The 17,682-nt window shown below is 48.5% G+C and overlaps 1 protein-coding gene across 2 annotated transcripts in view; it reads left to right on the top strand.

Moving 5' to 3' along the window:
• Positions 1-6,202, top strand: part of ACOT7 (acyl-CoA thioesterase 7) — an 86,947-nt gene extending 80,745 nt beyond the window's left edge. For both annotated transcript variants that reach the window (XM_015411377.1, XM_015411376.1), the window contains one exon: positions 5,883-6,202. In XM_015411377.1, coding sequence (XP_015266863.1) covers positions 5,883-5,987 — 105 coding nt within the window. In that variant the 3' untranslated portion in view covers positions 5,988-6,202. The remainder of the gene's footprint in view (positions 1-5,882) is intronic.
• Positions 6,203-17,682: the final 11,480 nt, after the last annotated feature.

Below are 17,682 nucleotides of genomic sequence, written 5' to 3'. Positions count from 1 at the left end.
GGCAATTGTACAGTTTTCCAAATGTAGCCCAAGTTGCTTGGTCTGTTTAGTGGGGGAAGGGAGAGAGCTGTGAGTCTGTCCTGTGCTGCAAAGCGAGGGGCGTTTGGAACTTGGGCCACCTTTGATGTATCCAGCATCCCAAATCGGCGTGTGTAAGCTTGCAGAATTCCCCAGGGAAGGAGATACCTGCGGGGCGTCCCTTTTGTGCTTTGCTTGTAGCTCGGAAGTGAACAATGGCGAAAAAGCAGAGGGATGAACCGTCGGGCGGCCTTTGCCAGGCAGGATGTTCCTTTACAGCTGGGAAATGCCTCGTGCTCCTGAAAACCGATAAATGCCAAGGACTGTGTGTGCCGCCCCCCTGAAAGGTGGCTGCCCATTAATGCTGCCAGGCTCCCCGAGGGACTCATCCAGGCAGTCTAGTGCATAATGGGGGAATGCTCCCTCTCTGCCTCTGTTTAAGCCACTAAGGGGACCGCCAGGCAGCTGGCATCTTGGGAAGTGATGGATGACTTTGCTTGGTATCTCAAACACGTCTCTGTGTTTGGCTTTGGGATAATTGTGTCAACAGGCAGATATACAGAATACCGAGTGTCTTGCCCTTGTCTGGGGTGCAGCGTCTCTGGTGGAGAGATCGCACTTTTGATTCACTCTCTGTAAAGAGGTATTTCCTTGTCCTCTCGGAGGGAAGGCAGAGAAGCCGGGCAGAGAAAGGATCCTGCGGGACGTGGGTCCCCAACCTTTCTGAACCTGTGGGTTCCTTTGGGATTCTGACATGGGCGCAACCACAGAATGGCCGCTGTAGGAGGTGGAGCCAAACACATCATGTCCACCCTGGGAGGTGGAGCTTCACAGAGAAACACCGAGGAAGCCCAAATGCAGGAGAGAAAAGAAGGGTAATTTTTCAGAAAGGTTGGAAAGAGTAATGATAGAGAGAACGAAGCCAAAACTGTGGTGGCAGCTGCCTCCAAAACACCATTGTAGAAAAAGAAGAGGGAGAGGAGATTGGATTTATACCCTACCCTTCACTACCCAAAGGAATCTCAGAGCAGCTTACAATCTCCTTTCCCTTCCCCTTCCCACAACAGACACCCTGTGCAATGTTCCCTCTAAGATGTAGAGTCTTGCGAGCAAAAATTCTACCTTGTGAGCTACAGGCTTTAAAGTTGTGAGCGGGTAATTTGGCTGCTGCATCAATCAGTTTGCTCTGGAGCCATCCTTCCTGAGCTGAGACAAAAAAGTGTGAGCCAAAGGCTAAAAAATGTGAGCTAGCTCACACCAACTCAGCTTAGAGGGAACACTGCCTGTGAGGCAGGTGGGGCTGAGAGAGCTCTCTCTCGAGCTGCCCTTGAGAGAACAGCTCTGAAAGAACTTTTGACTGACCCAAGGTCACACCAACAGCTGCCTGTCAGAGGGATCAAACCCAGTTCTCCCAGATTAGAGCCCATGCTCCTAAACACTACACCAGACTGCCTCTCACCAAACTGTATTAATCTGTACCGCCTGTCAAATCTCCAGTGTCCAGTCGCAGTTGAGCTTAGCCAAAAGGCCGAGAAGTGGCCAATCAGAAGCCCAGCTGTCAAGATTCCCCATGGGGGCCCCTCCCACTTTCCAAAAACACTTAGTGGGTGGCAGGAAAGGTCTTGGTGGGCGCCCTGGTGCAAATGGGCACCTACCTCATCAGGGACCCCTGCTGCGGGATGACTCTGAGCGGGTTTTGCTCACACTATAACCAGCTGCTGGTGGTTGCCCTACTGGAGCCCCCCCCCCCGCCCCCCAAAAAATCTGCAAGGTGGTAGAATTTGCCTTCCTTAAGACATGTGGGCCTGGCTGTCTTGCTTTCAGCCACCTCTGGATTTACTTGCTCCGTTCAGTGCCTTTATGTCATCGTACCTGCTTGCTGCTGCTTCTGTACTGGGCTCTGGAGAGAGAGAGAGAGAGAGAGAGAGAGAGAGAGAGAGTGTGTGTGTGTGTTATCCAGCCACTAGGGCCTAGGGAGCCAGGCTTAGGAGGCTCTTGCATCCTTCCAGCTCAGATGAGTTGACGCCGGGGATGGGAGTCCACTTTTGGACTGCTGCACCCCGGAGCCTGCCTCATGTCTAAACTCGCATTTCGTGAATTAAGTGTAGGCGGGACACCCTCTGTGACCACCAGCATTGCTAACCTGTTCAGTTGCAACCAGTGTTCCCTCTAAGCTGAGTTAGTGTGAGCTAGCTCACAGTTTTTTAGCCTCCGGCTCACACATTTTTGCCTTAGCGCAGGAAGGGATGGCTCCAGAGCAGACTAACTTACGCAGTAGCCCAATCGCTCGCTCACAACTTTAACGCCAGTCGCTCACAAAGTAGAATTCTTGCTCACAAGACTCCATAGCTTAGAGGGAACATTGCAACACAGAATACCACCCCCTCCCCTCCCTCACCCCAGTACCACCCAATGCAATGCACAAGGGGAACAGAACCTGCTTGCTTCCTGTGACCGATCGGGCTCTCCTTAGGATATGAGGTGCATTTTTAATATCCCTGCAGCTGCCTAATCTTATCTCCTTTTTATGCTGGACCGTCTCTGTTTTATTATGTTGCGAGCAGCCTCGGTCATTTGTAGTGGAGAATGCCGCATGCAGATGTTCGCAGTCAATGAATGGGTGTGGCGGAGCCGGCCAGGAGTGCAGCTGTGCAGGGGGAGGGAAGGGGGCCTTAGAGGAAAAGGCCGCTTTGTCTTAGTTATGCTAAGGCTTCAAGCCACTTTCCTCCAGCCCTATGAAAATATCCCGTCGAGTTCTCTATGCTGACCTCAACAAATCACAATCGGGAAAGTCAGGTTACGTTGCGGTGGTTTTGGTCTCTGGAGCGGGAGAGGTTGAGGGTGGACGTATTTATAAATTGCTAAATTATTGCCAAATAGATTTGTTGGTTTCCAGCCCTTGCAAGGTACACTGAGGCTATGCGGTCCTTGAGTTGTTGCCTGCTTTGGAAAAAACAAAAATCACAGCACAGTTTTTCCTCTCTCTCTCGGCTTCCCTGTGGGGAAAGGCTGAAGAGTTTGGGACTTTTCAGTTTCGAAAAGAGACGACTAAGGGGAGGACACGATCGAGGTTTGTAGAATTAGGCATGGGGTGGCAGAGAAATTTTCCTCCGTCTCCCAAAATACTAGAACTCGAGAGCTTCTAATGAAACCGATGGGCATTAGATTCGGGATGGACAAAATGAAATACTTCTTTAAACAGAGAGTGAGTAAAATGTGTAGTGATATCCACAGGGGGGGGAAAACAGCTTTAAAAAGGATTAAATAGATTAGTGGAGGGGAGTGGTCTATCAATGGCTGCTAGCTATGGTGGCTGAGGGGAACCTCCATGTTCAGAGGCAGTCAACCTCTGATCCCAGAGCCAGGAGGAAACATCAGGGGAAGTCCTCGGCCTCTGTGCCCTGTTGTTGGCCCTCCAGAGGGACTGGTTGGCTACTGTGAGAGGCAGGGTGCTGGCCTAGATGGATCATTGGTCTGATCCAGCAGGGCTCTTCTGATGTTCAGTGGCTGGCGCATAGAAGTGAATCTGCCCTTGCTCCCTTAGAGGTGGCCCTCGATTGGTGGCTTTGGGGTGCTCTTAAAGCTGGCGAAAAAGAGAGATGACTCTGACCCACGAGGTACATTCCACTGGGATGCTCTCCTGCCCATGTTCTGTTGAAATGTGCAGGAACGGTGAAGGATTCAGGAATGCTGCAATGTGCAACTCGTTTCAGTGGGACTCGCACAGGAAAAGTTCCGAGAGGACTGTGCCCTGTGTTATCCAGCAGAAGTTGGGGTGTCATTGGAGTTTTCCACCAGCATCTGAAAAGGTTGTGTGAGCTCACCACCTCTTCTTTGCTCCCCCACATAAAGCTGTTCTGATTTTACACCCTTAAGGGATTTCATGGAGGTTTTGGAAGGATTTGGCAGAGTGTTGAATAGAACTCTGCAGTTAGGCACACTGGGAGGACACTGGTCCCTGCATGTTCTAGGAATCCTAGCAGAGGAAGGGAAATCAGCCCCTCTTCAGCAAAGCTTGTTCACATAAAATAAACCACATTACTGGAAGATGTGAGATAGTCATCATCTTTGGAAAGCTGCCCAGCAAAGGAGGACAGCAAGACTCTTGCCATGAGATCATTCCTTACATCTGCTGTTCATGGTGGTACACACTTGACAAGATAATGCCAGTGTTCTCTGCCTTGACTACTGCAATGTGATCGGCGTGGGCTTGCCCTTGAAGGCTATCTGGAAGCTTCAGCTGACCCGGAATATGGCAGCATGACTTTTGACCAGAGCTGACTATGTGGAGCAAATTGCAGCCTGTATTAAGAGCACCGGTGGTTACCAAGTAGCTGTAGAACTACATTCAAGGTGCTGATATTTACCTTCAGACAGCCATACAGCCTGGGTCTGGGATATTTGAGGAATGCTTCCCCCCCCCCCAATAAGTAGCATCCACACGTGCCATGATTTGAGTCTGAGGGATGAGGCTCTGCTTCAGGTGCCTTTGCCCGCTGAAGTGACATTGACCATGACTGGAAATTGGTGTGGCGATTACATGTATGGAAAACAGCCTCCCAGAACAGATACTCTAGGACAGGGGTCCCCAACCTTTTTGAGCCTGCGGGCACCTTTGTGGCTGGCGCCTACCCTGCTGTGCCAGTATTTCAAAGTGGCGGCCACAGGAGGTGGAGACCAGGCTATGGTGGGGCTTTGAGGGCTCCACCCCCTTTCTTAAAGATGCAGCCCCACAAGAATTTCTCCTGTAGATGCTTTTTTCAATCATTTCTAAACATTGTTTTAAAGGTGTGTGCTCCTTTAAGCAGAGTGGGGTGCTGTAGTTGACTAATTCCTGCACTGAGCAAGGGGGTTGGAGTAGCTGACCTTTAGGATCCCTTCTAACTCTGTATCAAGAAGAAGAAGAGATAGGATTTATACCCCGCCCTTAACCACTCAAAGGTGTCTCAGAGCAGCTTACAAACTCCTTCCCCTTCCCCTCCCCACAACAGACACCCTGTGAGGTAGGTGGGGCTGAGAGAACTCTTGACAGAAACTGCTCTTTTTCAACAGCTCTTATCAGAGCTACAGCTTGCCCAAGGTCATCCAGTCAGGTGCAAGTGGAGGAGTGAGGAATCAAACCCGGTTCTTCCAGATTAGAGTCCACGCACTTAACCACTACACAGAAAGTGGTCTCCTTTAAGAGAGTTTTTTCTGCCTAAGTATTAGCTTCCTTGGCTATAGAATTGTTGCTTAGGCTGGCAGAAGTAATTAACTTGCAGCAGCTGAGACCTGTCATCTAAAGTGGTTGACAGCTTGCAATTTAGAGATCTATCCTGGTAACAGCTGTCTATTGGCTAAATCGTTAAGAACTTCTATGGAGAATAGGCAGCTTGAGAAGACTTAGAGAGAGAAGAAACTGCCTTGAAGATCTCTGCACCTTGCTGCTATGTAGTGAGTAGGATAGCCAGGTAGGTTTTTTGTTTTTAGTTTGCATTCCTTGCTGAACTGTAAACATTATTTCCTTTATCTATGAGAGGGAATACTGGTGGAGACAGCCACGAAAGGGCTTCTGCAGTTTACCTTCGGTCACACGGCCCAAGATCCTTGTACTCTGGTGGCAGCTGCTGCCCAAGTGACAGTCTGCGCAGCCAATCAGAAGCCTTGCTAGACAAAAGCTCCACCCAGCCCTGCCTGCTGTCTTAAAACACTTAGTGGGCACCACAGCATCCACCTGCACTAGAGCTGTACCTTTTTAGAGGGTCTTGAAAGCATTCTATTTCACCGGGCATTTGAACTTCAGGACAGGTGGGGAAAGGGAGCCGTGAATCGCCTGTAGATGTTTTGCAATAATGCGCTGGTGTTTTTTTTTGCTCAACCCGCAGGTAGAAACGGAAGATGAGCGAAGGCGTTTTGAAGAAGGGAAGGGCCGCTACCTCCAAACCAAAGCCAAGCGCCAGGCAAAGATGCAGTCACTGACTCAGCAATGACATTCCGACAGTGTTCGCTTCCAGGAGAGAGAGCCGCCGTCCGCATTTACATTAGGAAATCTTCATTTCAGCCAGATCGACTACGGGTCTGACTGGGGGAGGGGGCACGTGGGGCTCCTAAAGCCACCCTCCCCACCCCACCCGCCCAACTCTCTGGAAAAGGATCGCCTGTCACATCAATAATTGTAGTTTGTCCAGTTGCTCCTCCAGGGAAAGCCCCAATCAAACCTTAGATTGGGAAGGTCTCCTGGCCTGTGGGGAGGGGAAAGAGGGGAGATCAGAATGCTGTGTGGGGGGGGGGGGGAATCGTGGCCTGGGGTTTCTAAAGCTTGTTGTGTGGATGAAGACTGGCGTACATCCCCAGTACTGAAAATGAATCTCCTTGAAATCTCAGCACAGTGCAGGCGAATCAAACAAGCCAGGAGGATGCTGGTGCCTGTGATTATAATGTTGGGTCTCTCTAAATCTGCCTCTCTCCCCCCCCCCAAAGTACCAGAGCTTTCTGCAAAGAACAGAGAAGCTGTTATCAGGGGCCGGGCAGCTTTGTAATGTACTTCATTCCCATTCCTGTGCACGTGAGAAGTTGCTTCTCCCAAGTTGCAGGCTGAAAATGCTGCTCAGTATATCGGGCGGTCTTCATTCCATTTCACTTCTTTTAAATATATATAAATATATATAAATATATGTATTTAATTTATTTCAGGAATATTGTGAATAAAGGCTTGTCTGCCTTGAACTCAGTGAGACCTAAGTGGGTGTCGAGTTGTTGTTTTTATTTCCAAGATTCTTTGGGTAGATGAAGCATTCTGTGGGGTTCAGAAGTGCGCAAAGCTTGTAGAGCATCTAGCTAGCTTGAGCTACTTAAAAGGCCCGATTATCTCATCCAGGTCTTGGTCTCTCACAAACTGCACGGTTGCTTCAGTATCATCGACTGAAGGCACGGGAAGACCTCGTCTGGTGCCTCCCTTAAGCCGGGATTTGCACCTGAGCAGCTTAACAAGGCAAATCCAAATATCCCGAGAACAAGAACCTATGTAAACCATTGCCTGCCACTTTTTTGGCCAGGATTAGCCAGATCAGTGACAGCACAAAATCGTAAGCTTTGGCAGAGCTCTGGTTTAACAACAACCAGATTAGCACTGGTGCAGCTAACTTGGCTAGGTTAGCAGAGTTTACATATCCAGGTTCATCATTGCTGAAAGGGTTCACAAGTAAGCTTTTGTGAAGGTGAACCTCAAAACATAGGAACAAAGGATTAAATGATTTGCCAAAGGCTGCCCGAGTGAACTAATGCCTGGAGTAGGATTTGAACACAGCCCCCCCCCTAAATCCAAGCTAACTTCTTCATGTTCTGATCCACACCAGTGTTCCCTCTAAGCTGAGTTAGTGTGAGCTAGCTCACAGTTTTTTAGCCTCCGGCTCACACATTTTTGTCTTCGCTCAGGAAGGATGGCTCCAGAGCAAATTTAATGTATGCAGTGGCCAAATCGCTCGCTCACAGCTTTAATGCCAGCAGCTCACAAAGTAGAATTTTTGCTCACAGGACTCCATAGCTTAGAGGGAACATTGATCCCACACCATTTCTTTTTTTTTAATTTAAAGTTTTATTGAAGTTAAGCAAGTTATACATCGAAAATGAATTCATGAAACAACTTCGCTTTTTTGTATTCGTACAATAAGACAAAATATAAATTGTAAAATAAGCAGAAACATCTTGAAGCAAGCTTAATCAGAACTAGTTTCACCCAACCATTTCTGACAGATCGCCTCTGAAGTTTTTATTTCTGCATCTGACTTTCTGCATCTCCAGCATTCAGGCACCGTACTAATACATTGAAACCCCCTCCCCAAGTTGTGAAATTAGTTGAAGCTGAATGAGTTAAAATCTGGCATTTCCCCCTTTACCTTTGGTGTCTGAGTTTTGCCTTGTATCATCTTCACCCAGGTGCGATAAAATGGCTTTTTGTTGGTTGCTAGCAATTGCCCGTTTTATGTCGCTTGCTCACGTGAAAGGAGAGAACTGTCGGATCAAATCGAGGCACCTCGTTTTGAGCTAATGCCCTACACTGAAAACAAAAAAATGAACTTGCAAATTGATAGATGGATTCCCAGAAAAGTCCCAATTGCTGCAGGTGGGAAGAGCAGAGGAGGGGGGAGAAAAACCCCAAAAGTTAGACAGTTTGCGGCAGTTTTGACATCTCATAAATGCAGTACAGCCAGTGGGCACCGTTCAGAAACATCCTTGATTGAGCTGGGAACAGAAAGTACACTGGGATGGGGAAAGTGGTATGTATGCTGTTTTTATAATTAAATTGTCTGCTGGTGCCGCAGAGCAGCAGGAAACAGCAACGGGGGCAAAATAGTGGTAGATTTTGACAGGCATAAATCTGGATAAGACGTGGGAGGCAGAGGATGGGGCAACCAGCCAGCCAGAGTTCCTCTGGAGCGGTTATGCCCAAACGCCTTCAAAACAAATGTCCTTTTAAGCTCACAAAATCTTGGTCTAACCAGTCTACGCCGGGAATGGACATTTCTGCTGTCTCTCTGCACTAAGAGTGACTAGGTCATTTACTTGCTTCCAATGCAGAAATCATGGCAGAATTACCCACCCTTGGAAGAGGGGGGGCGTCTCTGCATGAATCCCAGGTGATAGGATTCTCTGGGGTTGCATAAGTCTACTCCAGACGCCAGTTGCATCCTTTTGAAGGAGTAAGACTGTGATGCAGCTTCCATGTTTTTAAGGGGGGGAATTGCCTATCCAAAGGTAGCTTTTATCTTCTGAAATGAGAGGTGTGGGGGCTCATATTTGTATCAAGCGTGACCCCTGAGAGTCCTGATCAGTCTAATCTGATCTTGTTGGATCTCAGTAACTCAGCAGGGTCGACCCTGGTTGGTCTTTGGATGGGAGACTACTGAGACAATCCAGTGTTGCTGCGATCCTTGTGTAGCTTATTGTTTTAGTCTAGTGCAGGGCTATTTTTGGGCAGGAATGTCAGGAACGGAGTTCCGGCTGGCTCCCAAGTTGGCCACGCCCAGCAGGAACTCATTAGCATAACAGGCCACACCCAACAGCAGAAACGCATCAGGATTGGCTACATTAGGGGTGTGTGGCCTAACATGCAAAGGAGTTCCTGCTACAAAAAAAGGCCCTGGGTTTTGACAACAAACAAGGTCAACAGAATAAGAAGCAAAAGGTGGGTGTGGCTGGATAACCACACTTCTGGTAACATGGGGGTGCTGCCTAATGTGCTAATGAGCTGTGCTATCAGGGGTGTGGCCCAATATGCTAATGAGTTCCTGCTGTTGGGTGTGGCCTATTATGCTAATGAGTTCCTGCTGGGCTTTTTCTACAAAAAGAGCCCTGGTCTAGTGTATAGTGCTTGTGGTAAAACAATTTAAAAAATTATAAAAAGAGAGAGAGAAAATCCAGTGTTGCTGTGCCAGAGGCCAAACCACCTCTGAACACCTCTTGCCTTGAAAACCTAACAGGGTCACCGTAAGATGGCTGCAACTTGACGGCATTTCCCACCACCACCTTAGTCATACATGTGGCCGTTTTGGTTCTATTGCCACAAGAGCAAGTGATCGGAGTGTGAGGCCAGGACCTGGGAGACCCAGATTCAAATCACTGCTCATCCACGATAGCCCACTGTGTGAGTTGGGCCAGTCACTGATTCTTAGCCTAAACTACCTCATAGGTTGTTCTGAGGATCAAATGGAGACTGAGGTAAGCTGGTCTTTGGAGAAAAGGGGGTGTCGTACCTTATTTTGAACCATGCCAGAGTATATGGACCAACAGATCCACAAAGTGAAGCTATGGAAAGATATGGGGAGGATTTCTCTACAAACCTGAGGGAAGCCACAGGTTTTCAGAAAAATCTGAAATGTGTGTGTGTATACATGTACATCAAGGAGTGTCCCTGTGCCCTGGTTTTACCAACTTTGCCAGCCTGTGCCCTGGCCTTACCATCGCTATCTCCAGCCTGTACCCGCCGCATAACAAGTGACACTGCTGAGCTGGGGAGAGGTTATGGGAATTATATAGTCACCTAAGCCAGTTTGGTGTAGTGGTTAAGTGAGCGGACTCTAATCTGGGAGAACCGGGTTTGATTCCCCACTCCTCCACTTGCACCTGGCTGGATGACCTTGGGCAAGCCGTAGTTCTGATAAGAGCTGTTCTTGAAAAAAGAGCAGTTTCTGTCAGAGCTCTCTCAGCCCCACCTACCTCACAGGGTGTCTGTTGTGGGGAGGGGCAGGGAAAGGAGTTTGTAAGCTGCTCTGAGACACCTTTGGTTAGTGAAGGGCGGGGTATAAATCCAACCTCCTCCTCCTCTTCTACTATGAATAATCTTTGCTCCTGTTTACTTGATAATGTTCCAGCGTTTTAGTTGTATTTTAAATGATTGGTATGTTATGTTTATGATTCTAGTTTATGATAGGTTTTAATTGTATTTTTATGAAATGTCTGTAAGCCGCCCCGAGACCGCCTTGGCAGGGAGGGCGAGGTATAAATTAAATAAATAAATAAATGAGAGAGAGAGAGAGAGAGAGACTCCCAAATGAATAGAAACAATGCCTGTAGCTTGAAGAAAAAACAACAATGCTCACCGAGCTCTCAGTGGCCATCGTAGCGGTTGCTAGGAACAGTATTGCTGGCCCAGACTTCCAAACTTCTTTAAAGCAAGGCTGGTGTGTGTGTGTGTCAAGGGGTGTGCTTGGAAGGGGGGGGGGCTATAGGGGCTGCCAGGGAAGAGAAAGAGGAAATAGTGTGTGTGGGGGGGGGAATGAGATGCCACCCGCAAGTCCCCTTGTTAATATCTAAATGCAGTGGAGATGCATTCTGTAAATGCTTTTTTTTAAAAACCCACCCTTCTTTGTGTAGTTCCTAAGACAGACTTGACACGAAAACACACTTGGGGGCTAAGCCTGTGCTGAAATCTGAAATGTGCTTCCCTACCTGTTAAAAATACACGTAATATTTTGACAGCAATCTGGGGTGTTTTTCCTGAGCAGTGTGGGAGAAGACGCCCCTGCCCTAGTCCACAGCGTTGGAGTCTCATTAGGGAGTGTGCAATTAGACTGTCTATAAATAACCGTCCCCGAGTGGGCAGCCGTGCGGCTGCCTTCACGAAGAGGAGCAGCGACATTTCTCAGGGAAAGGCTGTTTTAGCTTTCTCTTCCTTCCCCCTCTCTCCCTCCCCCCCTTCCCCCCCAGTGGCTCATGAGTCAGAACAAATCCAGGCAGATGGAAGTGCGAGGAGAAGGCACATGTGCACAGCACACACAAATAAAGGAAGCCCTGTGTGACCAAACACGGGACTCGGCTGTTTTTCTGTTGCTGAACACGAAGAGGGATGCAGGATGCTTCGGTCCCTAATGAACGCAGTCTGATGCTGTTGCCATCCACCCAAACAGAGCTAGTCTCTTGGTTTCTCTTTTCGGTCCTCCCATGTTCTTATTCAGGCCCGTAGCATTTAAATTTTTAAGGGGGCAGTTAAATTAACCTGAATGCCTGTCTTTAAAGGGGGAGCCTGTTTCTAGCTCTTCCTTTCAAGGGACAAGGCAACGAGTACATCAGTTCCTAGGGGGGGGAAACAACTCAGAGGGCATTTAATTGCCTTCAGAAGACACTTAAATGCCTTTTGAGTTCCCTTCCACGGGGCAAGGAAGATTAGAAGGGCACTCAAGAGCGGCACCATCAGTACATCGTCAACAATCCCCCATTTGAGGATACCTGGTCCCCAATATTTTTACATCTCTCTAGGCATGACATATTGCCCAGGAACCCAAGTTACCACAGGTGGTTAATGATGTAAAATTCAGAGGTGCAGGCTGAAAGGGTGAAGGGAAGGGCTGACAGTCTCGCTTGGGTGTAAATGTCTTCACCAGTTAACGCTCTTGTGTATAGCTAGTTTGAGTCATATTGATAATATAAAACTGTGCTTTTATGATGTATCTTTGCTAACAAATAAATAAATAATTTAAAAAAAAAACAATCCCCCTTTCTCCTAGCCCAATCCTGCTGTATACCACCTAGGTCATGGTGAGCCTTTCAAAAAGCATTCCCATGAGCCTTTGAGAGACATGCAAAAATAAGATTTCTGGCATGGCTATTTGTGGGGCGGGGCTTTTAATTAAGGGGGCGGGGGCCCAAAATGCCCCACTGTAGCTACAGGCCTGTTCTTATCCCAATACAGGTTGGGTGCAGCCATATTGCAGCTCTAAGCACCAGCAGCGGCAGCAACAACAACAACAACAAGTTTCCCTTCTCCCTTGCATGCCTTCTCCAGGTGGTGGCTGGAGATCTCCCCCATTACAACCAATCTCCAGGTGACAGAGATCAGTTCACCTGGAGAAGATGGCCGCTTTAGGAGGTGGAATCTATGGCATTGTGCCCCGTTGAAGTGCCCCTCCTCCTCGAACCCTGCCCTCCTCTGGCTCCACCCCCAAAATCTCCAGGTATTTCCAAACCTGGAACTGGCAACCCTAATGTCTTCTGTATAGTGTGTACAGTGGAGGGCTGTGTTTTCCTTCCCCCTACAGGAGGAGGAGGAAACTGGATTTATCCCCCCCCCCCAACTTTCACTACCCGAAGGAGTCTCAGAGCGGCTTGCGATCCCTTTCCTTTCCCCTCCCCACAACAGACACCCTGTGCGGTAGGTGGGGCTGAGAGAGCTCTCTTGAGAGCTGACCTTGAAAGAGAACAGCTCTGAAAAAACTTGTAACTGACCCAAGGTCACACTGGCAGCTGCACGTTGGAGGGATCAAACCCAGTTCCCTCAGATTAGAGTCCGTACTCCTAAACATTACACCAGACTGGCTCTCGCCAAACTGTACTAATCTATACTGTCCGTCAGATCTCCAGTGGCCACTCACACTTGAGCTTAGCCAAAAGGCCAAGAGATTACAGTCTGCGGTCCTAACCACTACAACATAGTGGCTCCGCCTTCCCTTTGGAGCACCCTTGATTGCAGCCCCCTTTCCTCTGCCTTCCCTTGGACGAGTTCCCTTTCCCCCAGATTTGTCAAATTCTGACCCAAACATCCTTTCCCCAAAGGGAGGTTATTTACCTCACACTTGACATCCCAGTTTTCTCCCCCATGGAGATCCACAGGGGCTTACAACATTCTCTCCGTCTCCTTTCAACCTCACAACACCACCGTGAGCAGGTCAGGCTGAGCATGTGACTGGCCCAAGGTCACCTAGCAAGCTTCCATGGTGGGATGCGGGACTCAGACCTGGGTCTGTCTGACATTAGCCCAACACTAACCACTGTGCCATACTGTCTGTCTGGTGCTTTCCGTCTCACTACATGGGAACCACACACATTTACCTATGTGGTGTAGGGTTGCCAGCTCAGGACTGGGGGATTCCTGGAGATTTGGGGGGTGGAGCCAGGGGAGGGCGGGGCTGGGGGAGGGACCTCAGCAGGGCACAATGCCACAGAGTCCATCCTCCAAGGTAGCCATTTTCTCCAGGGGAACTGATTCCTGTAGTCTGGAGATCAATCGTAAAAGTGGGAGATCTCCAGGTCCCGCCTGGAGGCTGGCAACCTTATGAGGGCAAATGTCTAGGTTGAAGGAGTGGTTTACAGGAATGGATAATTCAGGATGCTCCCATGTTAGTGATGAAAGCACTGATTCATTAACGTCTCCCCCCCCCACCGTCTTGTGCCTCGAGAGAAGAATAGGCAGATGCTAATTAAATCAACAAAGGACTTGTAGTATGATCACTTTTCCCTAAATGGTAATTAAAAAAAAATAGTTAGCATTTGTGCAGGAGCAGAGAACAATGAAATCAGTACAAAGCTGGTATATGGGTTCTGTGTTTTTACAAGGATGGGGCAATTCATAAATTGAATTAATAATCATAATAATCCCTAGTACAACACAGATTCTCGGGCCATGCCATCTTTCTCCCTCCGCCCCACCCTTAACTGAAACCAGAGGTCTTCTCCAATCTCTTCTTCTCAGGCAGCTCCTTTGGGAAAGAAATTCAGGATCACACATTTCTGCTTGCACTATTTGTCATTCCATCAACTGTTTGGAGGGCTCTGAAGTCATTATTGCGGGCACTAACAATGTTGTGGTGTGATATTTGTAGTATGAACATTATTGGCTCAGATTTGGCCATATTGGACAGCATTGTGGATAGGACAGTAGCTGTCGGTCACCCTAAAATATTGACTACTAGGGAGCAAAGCCCGTTGTGGATGAAGACAACGGGCCCTAGAAAGGTAGGTTGGGAGGGAGAGAGAGAGGAAGGTATGGAAGGAAGGAAGAAGGGTGAGGGGGGGGAGACAGAAAGACAGACAGACGGGCAGAGATGGAGGGAGAGGGGGAAGAAGTCAAAACATTGGGGAGGAAGGGAGAAAGAGTGAGAGAGGGAAAGACTGAAGGGAGATAGGGAGAAAGGAAGAGAGAGTGAAGAAGGGGGGGTAGCATGGAACAAGGGTCACTGGGGTGTGTGGGAGGGGAAGGAGGTATTTGTGAATCTCCTGCATTGTGCAGGGGGTTGCACTAGATGACTCTGTAGGTCCCTTCCAGCTCTATGATTCTATGGTTCTATGTTATGGGCCTGTTCTCTCCAAAGGTCAATGAGCTTTCTGAAGCTCTTGGGAGCACAGGCAAAATCCTGAACTGGAGACTGTTTGGACAGAAAGAGGTGTTTTGGGGACCCATTTCGACAAGAAAAAAAGCCATGCCTGGTAAGTCTTTTGCGAAGGAAGTACGTGCACATAAATGAATACTGCAAGCTACTACTTCTTCAACAACTGTCATAACTATGAGACCAGGATTCCTGGCTTCAAGGAAGAATTAGTGATTGCTTCTGTGTCCATTGACCACCAAGATGATGATGTTCTGGTAAAATATTGTCACTTATCCACTTTCATAATCACAGAGCTCCGTTTATACTAGGCACTGAGAAAGCATCATTTCTCAGTGCTGATGGCAATGCTCTAATATGGGTACACATCCTGTTCCTGTTCAGCAGAGCCCAGCACGATGGTCCTTGAAACCTTGGTTTATTTGCCTTCTGGGAATCTACCGTTACAATTGCTCTGACTGTGCCAATTAAGTTGTATGTAATTGACTGAGACGAACCGTCTGATGACGGTAAAGTTGAGTTTGTGAAAGGTAACTCGGTTGTGAAGGGAGCAGAACAGAAATGCAACCAAGCAGATTCCAGTTGCGACCTAGATCATTTTTGAGACAATCAGCAGTGGTGGCGGCTACAAGCATGGACGGCTTCAAAAGGGAATTAGATAACCATATGGAGCAGAGGTCCATCAGTGGCTATTAGCCACAAGGTATAGATAGGGACTCTGGGGCAAGTGATGCTCTGTCTTCTTGGTGCTTGGGGGGGTCAACGGTGGGAGGGCTTCTAATGTCCTGGCCCCACTGGTGGACCTCCTGATGGCACTGGTATTTCTGGCCACTGTGTGATACAGAGTGTTGGACTGGATGGGCCTTAGGCCTGATCCAACATTGGCATCTCTTATGTTCTTAAGGAGGTGGTGTTAATAGGAATCAAGAAAAAAACACATGAGCAGATGGTCTTCAGATTACGACCTCAGGACCAAGAGACAACATCAGGGGAATGCCTCAGCTTCTGGTTGGCCATTCTTTGAGACAGGATGTTGGACTGGATTGGGGTCCCCAAACGTTTTGAGCCTGTGGGCACATTTGGAATTATGACATGGCATGCTAGATGCAGCAACAAAATGGCTGCCGCCAGAGGTACAGCCAGCCACAGAATGACTGCCACAGCTTAACTTCATTCCTTGTGTTGTGGTGGCAGCTGCTGCCAAAGCAACATTTTAAAAAATCCGCACAGTCAATCAAACCTCCAATAGCCAATCAGAAGCCTTGCTGAGCAAAAGCACTTCCTTAAAATACTTGGCAAGTGCCAAGAAAGGTGTTGGTGGGTGCCAGGGTGCCCACAGTCACTGTGGTGCAGACCCTGAGATTAGATGGACTACCTGCCTGATCTAGTAGGGCTCTTCTTATGTTCTTTTTCTTATGACCTGGACTGCAACCAAAATGAAGGAACTTCTCATGATGGGGAATCGATTACCAGTTGATTCCTAGGTCGAGCGACAATGATGGCGAAAACAATATCGTGTCAGTCAGTTCTCCAGGAGACTCAACATTTCTATGGAATGGCTTTCCTGTGACGTTCTTCAGAACGTTCCCACAGAGACTTTGGCGACCGGTGGCGCTCAAAAATCTCTCCCGAGAACAGAGGAAATGAGCCAAACATAACTGAACCATTTTGTGAAGAGCAGACTTCTTGTCTATGGGCATACGACAACAGCATTCGCAGATCCACGCCGCGAGTCACATATGCTGATCTTCTCATCGCTCTTTGGATGGAAGCCAGGGGGGAAGAATCCGTATTGAAGGCAGGCAGGAATGTACTTCAGTGTGTAATCAATTAGGAGTTGGAAGTGGGCAGCAAAACAATTCCGGCAAAGCATAGTGAAATGTTGTCGCAGATTTTCCAGGCTGTATGGCCGTGGTCTTGTACCTGACGTTTCGCCAGCAGCTATGACTGGCATCCTCAGAGGCACAACACAGAAAGATGGAGTACTCTCTCTGTCAATGTGAGAAGAAAAATGGTAGGCTGGTAATCTATATCTACTCAGGAAGCTGCTGGCAAAACGTCAGGGACTGCGATGCTGAGACCACGGCCATACAGCCTGGAAAATCTACAACATCTGATGAACTCCAACCGTGAAAGCCTTTGACAACATACATAGGGTTGCCAGCCTCCAGGTGGGGCCTGGAGATCTCCCGCTTTTACAACTGATCTCCAGGTGACAGAGATCAGCTCCCCTGGAGAAAATGGCTGCTTTGACGGGTGGACTCTATGGCACTGTACCATGCTGAGGCCCCTCCCCTCCCCAAACCCCACCCTCTCCTGTCTCCACCTCCAAAGTCTCCAGGTATTTTCCAACCCAGACCTGGCAACCCTAAACATACATGGTGAAATGCCTTACATTTCAGACTTCAGGCTAAAATTTGTCTGATCTCTGTGACCCACATTAAGCCCCTGTTCAGCCCACACATGTCGGGAACAGAAGGGAGAGGGGGCACAGTGAACCCCACTCCCTTAAAGCAGTGTTTCCCAACCTGTGGGTCAGGACCCGAGCAAAAGTGGGTCACCAAGCCCCTGAAGGGTTCATGGGCCATCCCTCCCTAATGGCCACCCCTGTGCTTTCCATTGCTCTCTTTTGTATTTTGGAAACCAAGACGTGAACCTGGAAACAGTATCTTCCATGGCATACATTAGCTGCCATTTCTTTCTTCACTGCACAAACAAGTCCATTGAATAAAATGTGACCAGATGGTCACTAGAGGGAGTTTCTTGGAATCCTAGGGAGGATCGGAGGGGGTAACGGAGGAGAGGAGGGTCAAAGACTGGGATGTAACCGCCATGTGCAAAGGCTGTGAATGTCAGAATGCCACCTGCTTTGGAGATCATAGAGGGGGCAGCTGCACCCTTGGTGCGATGCTTGCTGGTTTCTCCAAAACATCTGGTTAGCCACTGTGTAAAATGGAATGCTGAACTACGTGGGCACCAAAAAAAGGTGGGCCGGCATTGGATGGGTCACCATCAATGTTCCCTCTAAGCTGTGGAGTCTTGTGAGCAAAAATTCTCCTTTGTGAGCTACTGGCATTAAAGTTCTGAG

This window comes from Gekko japonicus, unplaced genomic scaffold (genome assembly GCF_001447785.1).
Source record: "Gekko japonicus isolate JY-2015 unplaced genomic scaffold, Gekko_japonicus_V1.1 scaffold2653, whole genome shotgun sequence".
Classification (NCBI taxonomy): Eukaryota; Metazoa; Chordata; class Lepidosauria; order Squamata; family Gekkonidae; genus Gekko; species Gekko japonicus.
Note: the sequence above shows the minus strand (reverse complement) of the source record. Positions and strands in the feature narration are given on the sequence as shown.